The 10,017-nt window shown below is 48.0% G+C and overlaps 1 protein-coding gene and 1 pseudogene across 1 annotated transcript; one reads left to right on the top strand and one right to left on the bottom strand.

Moving 5' to 3' along the window:
- Positions 1-709: 709 nt before the first annotated feature.
- LOC123395403 lies at positions 710-3,518 on the bottom strand (annotated as a pseudogene).
- Positions 3,519-4,040: 522 nt separating this feature from the next.
- On the top strand, positions 4,041-9,903 carry LOC123395402 (stromal 70 kDa heat shock-related protein, chloroplastic-like). Its single transcript, XM_045090391.1, has 8 exons — positions 4,041-4,672; positions 5,029-5,281; positions 5,739-5,818; positions 6,193-6,335; positions 6,422-6,520; positions 6,643-6,832; positions 8,015-8,413; positions 9,093-9,903. The coding sequence occupies exons 1-8, from the start codon at positions 4,169-4,171 to the stop codon at positions 9,501-9,503; spliced, it is 2,079 nt and encodes a 692-aa protein (XP_044946326.1). The 5' UTR covers positions 4,041-4,168; the 3' UTR covers positions 9,504-9,903.
- The last annotated feature ends 114 nt before the right edge of the window (positions 9,904-10,017 follow it).

Below are 10,017 nucleotides of genomic sequence, written 5' to 3'. Positions count from 1 at the left end.
AAAAGAAATTAACTTATGTGTTCTAAGAGTTATATTGTTTGTCGATCTCTTTAAAACATTTTCATCGATGGAGCTCACTCCTATTATATATCACTCAATAAGTAAAATAAGAAAATTATTTTTTATTACAAACACAGTGATAATAAAATATAAATGAGGCATCAAGACATCATACCTTCATGAGTCGGGCAATGGAAACCTAATGGTGAAAATACTCCATAAGCGACCTTGTTGTCCGAAACTCATCTAATATTTCTGACAAATTGTCAATCCCCGCGCCGCCGGCGTACAGCGACAACTTGCTGCCAACCACCGTCACCGCCACCTTGCGCTGGCTCTTCCTTGGCTGCTAGAAGTACTTCAGAGCATGTGCAAATCCATGAAACAAAACGTATCATCACCAACAAGATCAGATCATTAGGGGTAGAAAGAAACTACTGCAACTACTTACAACCAGCCAAACAGATGTGTTTACAAATGCAGGCAACCAAATAACAGGCCTTAATTGACCACTCATGCAATACATGCAACCAATCAAGACATGCAACTGTTGGTTTTGACATGGCATTTGCGAGACAAGTATGCAAAGGTGTCAAAAACTGATGCAGGCAACTGAAATGATATCCGTTCGGGGATCTGCAATGAAGATTGACTGCTGAATAGCACCATGAGTTCTAACAGAAGAGAAGGACCAGCCCATCGTGTCAAGTTCAGACGAAACAATCATAAAGATCACTAAATTCTACCACAGCTGATCGTTCTCCGGAAAAAACAGACCCCCGAATTGAAGTTCAAGTTAGCATGCATGCAATGCAAGCAGCAGTTGACCCGTCGTCGGCGTCCACTGGTCCGGCGACGGCGACCGACTCCTCTGTACAGCCAGCCTCGGCCTCTGCCGCCGGCCTACGACACCGAGTAGCGCCGGTTCCTCGACGACGAGCCGCCGGACGACTTTGGGACCCCAGCGGCTTGCCCGACGACCGCGGGCTCTGCGAGCTCCCGGACGTGTCGGAGCTCTTGCTCACCACCTCGCCCGGCCCCGGCGGCTTCCCGACCACCCACAGCCGGTCGAAGATCCGCCGCGACCGCGACGACAGCGACATCCTGCTGCTCTGGTTCGCGATGCTGGCGCTCCTCGCCAGCCGCCGCCCGTCGCTGACGACGTCCTCGGCGCGGCGGCGCTCCTCGCCCACCAGCTTCAGGCTCATGCTCCCGATCTGCTTCCTCAGGGCCGCCGACGGGGTCGGTGGCTCCGGCAGCGCCAGCGCCAGCGCGCGGTTCTTCCAGCAGTCGCCGCCGCCGTCGTTGTCGTCCAGTTCCAGGTGCGCGTTGACGTCGCCGGCGGCGGCCAGCAGGAGCGCCGCGCTCGCGCTCCCCGCCGCCGCCGCGCGCATCTGCTCGAAGAAGAGCACCTGCACAACCACGCGCAGCGGGAGGCGGTCGTTCTGCGCCGCGTGGATGCTCGCCTCCTTGGACAGCTTCTTCACGTCCATCAGCTCGAGATCCTCCTCTTCTCCACCTTGGATAGATTCGGGTGCATCTGACGAGAAGAATCCACAGCATTTTTCATGTCAAGATCATCAAAAGTTGAAAACATACAGCGCGATTCTCTTGACACAAGAGAATGAACACCTTCGTGGCAAACAATCGTGCATGAGATCAGATGTAATGTACCTTGAGGAAGACATCAATGGCGGTGTACAGGGCATCGTGCGATGGCCTGGCCGACTCCGGCATGGAGGTCGACAGCCCGACGAAGCTCGAAACCGGCAGGTTCGGGTCGGCGGCGACCTCGGCCAAGTACCTATCGACGAGCTTGCACAGCGCCGGCAAGGAAGGGCCGTCCGCCTCCACGTTCGTCTCGACTCGAACACATCCTCCCTGTCAATGCCGTCCACTCCGGCGCGCCGCGTGTACCGGCCGACCAGCGCCTCGACCAGGTCGACGTCGTAGGCAGTCTGCGCCGGCGGCTTGGCCGGTATCAGGAGATCGTTCACCGATGCATCGTGCAGCTGCAGGACGATCCTGTCCAGGAGCTCCTCCCTCAGCAGCTCCCCTGCCCCGACCAGGACGGCGAGCTTCAGCAGGTTCAGGAGGAACTGGCACGAGCAGCCGCACGGCGACGACCCGTCGCCGTCGGACGGCATGAGCCATACGATGGTCTCGAGCACTTCCAAGGCGCAAGCATCGTCGTCATCTGCCGGGGTGTCGCCGCGCCGGCAACTCTCGGGGAGCCACCTCGCGGCGTAGGCCCTGAGAGCTTCCCCGACGACATCGGGAGGCAGCCTATCCCCCCTGGACTTGACCGCCACCATGACGCGCTTGTAGAGCTCCACGTCCAGCTCGCACAGGTCCTCCACCCACCAGTCCCGTGGCACCGCCGGCGACGACGACGAGCACCGGCGAGCCTCGACGATCTCATCAGACGACGCCGCCTTCCGGTTGTACGTGTAGGACCAGACCACGCTCCCGGGGCTGGCCGTGGCCTTGGCGGCGATGGAGTCGACGCACCGCGCGACGAGCCTGAGCTCCTCGGACCACGGCAGCAGCGCGACGGTGCTCTGCAGCGCGATGATGGAGTCCTTCCAGCTCCGGAAGACGTCCGAGTTGAGGAACACCTCGATCTTGAACACGAGGTTGCTCTTGTCCACGTCCTCCGTCATGCCAAGGTGCTCGGCGGCGCACCTCGCGGCCACGACGTTGTAGCAGAACTTGGCGCAGATCTCGAAGGCCCTCGCGCAGCCGGGGAGGCCGTCGACGCGGACCTCGTCGGCGCCGCCCTGGCTCGCCTCTGCAGCAGGCTGCTCTTGGGAAGCAGAGGGAACTGGAAACAAATCACACGCAATCAAAATTACAGCGGCCATTAGAACCAATCAAAATTACAGCAGCCATTAACCGATGGCTAAAGAACAAATTCAGGACGTAGCCATGATTGGTTGATCAGTGTCTGCTTCGAGCGGATGCAGCAAATGGCCGCTACGTGCAAATGTATGCATTCACCAACCATATGCGGGGAGAAACTTATTATGGAAACGGGAAGGCGATCTAGAGGGAGGAAACTCATGGAAAGATTCTGAGCGGCGGGCAGCGTGGATCCAAACTACATGCGCCTCTCCTTCTTCTTGGTCGCCGCCTTCCCCTGGCCCCTCAGTACCCGCTTCCTGTTCCCCTCCACGCCGGGCGCTGCGGAAGGCAGGCTGGAGGAGGCGCCGAGTGTGCTAGGAGGGGAGGCGCGCTGGACGACGGCGGCGGAGACCAGGTCGATGGTGGCGAGCGGCTAGGGGGAGGAGGCGGCGGAGCACGGGTGGATGGTGGCGTGCGGCACAGGGGAGGAGGCGGCGGACCCGGCATGGATGGAGAGGACGGAGCCGACGGGGCACTCGCCCCAGCCGAGGTCCTGGATGTCGCGCAAATGGGAGCGGCGGGGGCAACGGCGGTTGCGCGAGGCGGGGGCGGGGTGGGAGTGGTTCTCGCCTTCACAGGCGTGGAGAGCGGGGTATCATTAGCGACGGGATTTGGTGGGTGTCGTTAACGATTTCGTTAATAGTAATTTTAAGCATTGATAATTTAATTAGACGGCTGAGATGGTGAGTTGGATCTGTCCTCTCGTGCTTTTATTAGTACAGATAATTATCATGGTTTGAGTTTTTGACTCCAACATGTCGACTGATTTCAAGAATGTTTACTTTTAAAGAGTAGACGATTTTCCAAGCATTAGGTCTTTGATCACGCAAGAGAAATGTATAAGAAATGTGTAGATACGGAGAAGTATTTTATGAACAATAGGTTGTCTTTTGTTGCAACAAGAAATTATATATCATCTATCTTTATTTAAACAAATATTAGTAGTCCGCATGTATGATGTTGTACAAAGTAGAATGACTTTTTTGGTTGAGTTCATTCTTGATAGCATAGTCTAAATATATCAATTATACATATATGTGTTTCCGTTGCAACGTACCGATATTGTCCTACATTAAAAAAGAAAAAAAAGAACTCGTCAAGGAACCGATACCCATCTCTGCAGTACTATAAAACTCTCTCCCCGTCTTATCTCTTCTCCCCTCTGGAACCTCTTCTCCTCCGCCCACCTCCTTCTCCATCCCCTCCGGGCCATCGCCGCCTGAATGCTTCACTAGGGTTAGGGTTTACGTAACGAACCCGAGCCATGTCTATCTTCACTTCCCAGGTCAGCGCGATGGCCAGCGCCTCCCCGTCGAGCTCTCTCTTCGTGAGCCGGCGGCGGCCGGCGGTCATGCCCCTGCAGATGCGGGTTGCTCGTGGCGGGCGGCCACGCGGGTTGACGATGCGGGTGACGTGCGAGAAGGTGGTGGGAATCGACCTGGGCACTACCAACTCCGCCGTCGCGGCGATGGAGGGCGGTAAGCCGACGGTGATCACCAACGCCGAGGGCCAGCGGACGACGCCTTCCGTGGTGGCTTACACCAAGGGAGGAGAACGGCTAGTGGGCCAGATTGCTAAGAGGCAGGCCGTTGTCAACCCGGAAAACACCTTCTTCTCCGTCAAGCGCTTCATTGGACGCAAGATGGCTGAGGTAGATGACGAGGCCAAGCAGGTCTCGTATAACGTTGTGCGTGATGAGAACGGAAACGTCAAGCTCGACTGCCCTGCTATCGGCAAGCAGTTCGCAGCGGAAGAGATATCCGCGCAGGTAATTTCCCTTTTGTTATTATATACTATAGCTTAATAAGGAGGCAATTTGCTGATATTTCATCTCAGTGAGTACTTTGAATTGCTACCAGTTTGGCAATTATTTATTTACGAGAGATCACTGCTTCAGTTATGTCCATTGTCCAAATAGTTGCAACACATGATGTGCTAATTGTTAAAGTTTAGTCAGGTGCGCACCCTTTTCTTTGTACTCAGATACAAATTTAGGGACCTAAATGTGCAGATCTCATGTTTAACTTCAGTTGACATAACCATGTGAATTTATGGACCTATAACATACATGATTCAAATGCGAGTGACTTATTTGGGTTCTATGGTACATTTTTACCTTTCCAGGTCTTGAGGAAATTGGTGGATGATGCATCTAAGTTTCTGAATGACAAAATTACAAAAGCAGTGGTTACTGTTCCGGCGTACTTCAATGACTCACAGAGAACAGCAACAAAGGATGCTGGCCGTATTGCAGGACTGGAAGTTCTCCGCATTATAAATGAGCCAACTGCTGCATCTCTTGCTTATGGTTTTGAGAAGAAAAACAACGAAACGATTCTAGTTTTTGACTTGGGTGGCGGTACTTTTGATGTCTCTGGTATGGTAGAATACCAAACTGTGTTTATCTTTTACATTTACTGCTATAAATTCTGACCACATGGTTAATCTTATCACTGCCATATACTTCCATAACAGACCTTCTTTGATGAATCATTGGTGAATACTGAAAATGGCAATGTTTTGTCCTGTTCGGTTTGGTTTGTAAAGCAAAAGTTGTTTATCTAGAAGCGTGTTACTTTTACATGCTCCAGTCAGAGAATAATATCTATGAATCCTTGATCTGAGCAATATATTCGACCACTTATTTACAAAAGCTACTTCTAAATAAAACTAAGCGTTTTGTTAAAACTTAAGTTGATAGAATAAGAGCTCTCAAAATATTGAATGTCCACTTGGATAGTTTTCTTTGGTGTTCTGTGTTAAAAGTAATTACACTGAGGTTTATAAGAAGGTCATGATGTAATTACTACTGATGAAGCAACATTACTCTGCAGTATTGGAGGTTGGAGATGGTGTATTTGAGGTGCTTTCCACATCTGGGGACACACACTTAGGTGGAGATGACTTTGATAAGGTTTGTAATTCCTCTTCTATTGTTCCTGGAAAATTACCGCATGTTTCAAACTTTGCAAATGTTCATCATGCTATTTTGACGCACATACAGCAAATTTCCTGGCAAACTAGCAAAGGGCCCGTGCCTTGCTACAGATCCAAAATAGACTAATACATGTTCACAAACTTGAAAACACCGTATAGTATTTGTCACTTGAAAACTTTGTATTTTACACAATATTTGTTTGGTTTCAACTTCTAAAAGGGAATTACATGTGAAAGTTCTCTTTGGTGTTGTATTCTCGTGCTGTTCATACTTCAGGTGGACTCAGTTTCTGATAGTATTCTTCTTAACTTTCCACGAATTTCTAGTAATGCTATCCCTGGATTACACAGAAAATTGTAGATTGGCTTGCTAGCACCTTCAAGAATGATGAAGGCATCGATCTTCTTAAGGATAAACAAGCTCTTCAGCGTCTTACTGAGGCAGCAGAAAAAGCTAAGATGGAATTGTCAACGCTGACACAGGCCAACATTAGGTATTTTTCCATAGAAATTTTGTATGGTGCTCTATGTGCTCAGCTGGAGATATATCCTTTAAACAGATGAATGTCTTTGACTGCAGCTTGCCATTCATAACTGCTACTGCTGATGGGCCCAAACACATTGAGGCAACCCTCTCTAGAGCTAAATTTGAGGAACTGTGTTCAAATCTGATTGATAGGTAAACATGAAAGTTCTATCAATTTGGCAAAGCTTATAATTTTTTTTTTGTGCACTGGTTCTGCATTTTCTCATATTTTTGATGGCTTTACTCATCTCATACTTTTGTTCTTCTATTGATAGGCTTAAAACTCCCGTCAATAATGCCTTGAAAGATGCCAAGCTGTCTATTAGTAATCTAGATGAAGTGATTCTTGTGGGTGGATCCACCCGAATCCCTTCAGTGCAAGAAACCGTTAGGAAGATTACAGGCAAGGATCCCAATGTTACCGTCAACCCTGATGAGGTTGTTTCTCTTGGGGCGGCCGTACAGGTTATTTTCTTTAACCCCAAATTTACATTTTTCTTTTGTTGCTCTTTGCACCTTGTGACCATGAGGTCACGGGTTGAGTCCTGGAAACAACCCTTTGCAGTAATGCAGGGAAATGCTATGTACAAAAGATCCAAAGTGGTCGGACCCCTTCCCGGACCTTACACAAGCGGGAGTTACGTGCACCGGGCTGTCCTTTTTAGTGTTTCACATACATATGGGCATGGGCAGCCTGGCCCGGCGACCCGGCCCGAAAAACCCGGTCCGGGCCGGGTCGGGCTTGAAAATCGGGCCCGTGAAGCAGTTCGGTCCGGGCTTACAAAAAATGGCGATTTACACGGAGGCCCGGCCCGGCCCGGCCTGATATTCATCTTTCAAGTCCATTCTTATGTTATGACCAGAGACCCAGTTAGCCAAACTGACCCAGTTATCTTAATAATATTAGGGGCTTAGCCCAGTTTATTATAGCCTAGGGAACTTATATATAGTCATGTAATCAACACTTTTGAGATTAAGCAAAGATCAATCTATTTTGATCGGCTCCAACTAGGAGCCAGTGCCCTAACCCTAGCCGTCTCTACTACTCGCCGCCGCCTCCTCCCTGCGCCGAGACGGCGCTGTCACGCCGGTCGCGGCGCCCTCGTCTCCTCCAACCTCCCTCCTACCCTTATAACCTAAGGCAGAGGGCCGGTATAACCCTAGTTTCTACCAGAAATTCTTAGGAATTTTTCCTACATTGGTCCTTTGATTCATAGGATTGGATCCGATAGGAATTTTTCGTATTGAATCTTTTGTACTATCCATTCGTTCCTAAATATAAGTCTTTGTAGAGATTCCACTAAAGACTACATACGGAGCAAAATGAATGAATCTATACTCTAAAATATGTCTACATACATCCGTATGTAGTCCATAGTGAAATCTCTAGAAAGATTTATATTTACGAACTGAGGGAGTACATTTCATAGAAAATCTAACATCCACTCCAACCTCTTTTTACAATTCCTTTGTTTTTCCTGTGGCATCAAAAACTCCTTGTTAATCCTATAGGGTTCAAATGGACATGCCACTCCAGCCCTCTACTTTTCATATTCCTGCGTTTTCAAAATCCTGCGAATCAAAGAGGCCCTTAACTTATTAACATACATAACACCTCATGTATTACTCTATTCCTTGAAACATCAGGGTGGAGTTTTGGCTGGAGATGTGAAGGATGTTGTTCTTCTTGATGTTACTCCATTGTCAATTGGTTTGGAGACGTTGGGTGGTGTGATGACGAAGATTATCCCCAGGAATACAACACTGCCCACCTCCAAATCAGAGGTATTCTCAACGGCTGCTGATGGGCAGACAAGTGTTGAAATTAATGTCCTCCAGGGAGAGAGAGAGTTTGTCAGGGACAACAAGTCTCTTGGAAGCTTCCGACTGGATGGGATCCCTCCTGCACCACGTGGTGTACCACAAATTGAAGTGAAGTTTGACATTGATGCCAATGGCATTCTGTCAGTGGCAGCTGTTGATAAGGGAACTGGAAAGAAGCAGGATATCACCATCACTGGTGCCAGTACACTACCAAAGGACGAGGTATGCTATCAATGATTATGCTTTCAAGCATTCTTGTGCGACTGACTGCACTAAACTTTGGTTGTTTTGGTAATTAGTTATGCAATTTGTTACTTTTTTTGTCATGTCAGCAATGTGCTGTGCTTGTTTTCTCGGTGGTATGTGTTGTTAAAATTCATTTTAGTGTTTTGTTATTTAATTATCCTTTGATTTCCAATCTGTTTTGTTACTATTTCTTGCACCAAAACTGTTATGATGTTACTTTCATGCATGCATGCATTAGTCCCTCTGTTTGACAATGTAAGGTGTGTTGTGTTTCCTGAAGAGAAGGGTTTGACCATCTACTCACATGTTTGTGTGAACCTTATAATTGTAAGTTGCAAATATGAATCTAATGCCATAGTAACTTTTATGCCCGATAAAGTATATAATAATAGATGAATTGTTCCTCAAACCCATGAATTCTGAATTGTAATATGCGTTATATTGAAAATAGAGTATGTTGCACATAATCCTTGGATAGTAAATGGGTAGTGTATTTGTCCTCTTATACAGCCTTGTGGGGTTTAATTGGCAAACAAAGAATTGATGCCATTGTAATCTGTTCATTGTATATTATGGCATGCTGTTCACTCCAGAAAGAAATAAAAATGCCTGTGCTGTTGCATAAACATGCCTTTTGAGACATTTTGGTTTGCAGGTCGAGAGAATGGTAGAAGAAGCCGACAAGTTCGCTCAGGAGGACAAAGAGAAAAGAGATGCTATTGACACCAAGAACCAGGCAGACTCTGTGGTCTACCAGACGGAGAAGCAACTGAAGGAGCTTGGGGACAAGGTCCCTGCTCCTGTGAAAGAGAAGGTTGATGTAAAGCTCCAGGAACTGAAAGATGCCATTGCTGGTGGATCGACACAGAGCATGAAAACTTCCATGGAGGCTTTGAACCAGGAGGTAATGCAGATCGGACAGGCTATGTACAACCAAACTAGTGCTGGTGGTGCTGGCTCTACTGATGCTGAAGCCGAGCCTACGCCCAGTGCTGGATCAACAAGCTCAGGAAAGGGACCCAATGATGGAGATGTTATCGACGCGGACTTCACAGATAGCAATTGAAGGATGGTCAATGGATCATGGTGAGTGATACATAGACCTGAGTTCTATTCTGAGTGGCATTCTAGGTTGAGGATGTTATTTTTGTATCTCGGCTCCATGTATCTGCAAGCTGCTTATTCAGTATATGAAATTCGTAGCAGTAGGAGTCACCAACATTTGCTGGTGTGATCTTGAATCAAGTATACCTCTCCGGTAATGCATAGATGCAAAAGGATTTTGGTCGAAACAATAGCACATTCCCTAAAAAATAAACTAGCCATTTTCGGTCAGCAATGAAATAAGTTTCATTGCCTGCCTAACATTATCGTTATAGAACAGATCATGGTCCATCTAAGTTTCGTGGTGTATCTATTGGGATGTTTACAGAACAGATTTGATATGAGTTCATATGGTTGATGAAGATTTTTTTTCTTTTATGTTTTTCACTAAACATGACAAGGATTTATATGGACTTCCAGTGGACAGCTGCTATTAAGTGCACAATTGCTTTGAAACACAAAGGAATCGGAAATTC

Source organism: Hordeum vulgare, chromosome 5H (genome assembly GCF_904849725.1).
Source record: "Hordeum vulgare subsp. vulgare chromosome 5H, MorexV3_pseudomolecules_assembly, whole genome shotgun sequence".
NCBI lineage: Eukaryota > Viridiplantae > Streptophyta > Magnoliopsida > Poales > Poaceae > Hordeum > Hordeum vulgare.
The sequence above is the reverse complement of the archived record's forward strand: the minus strand, read 5'-3'. Positions and strand labels throughout refer to the sequence as shown.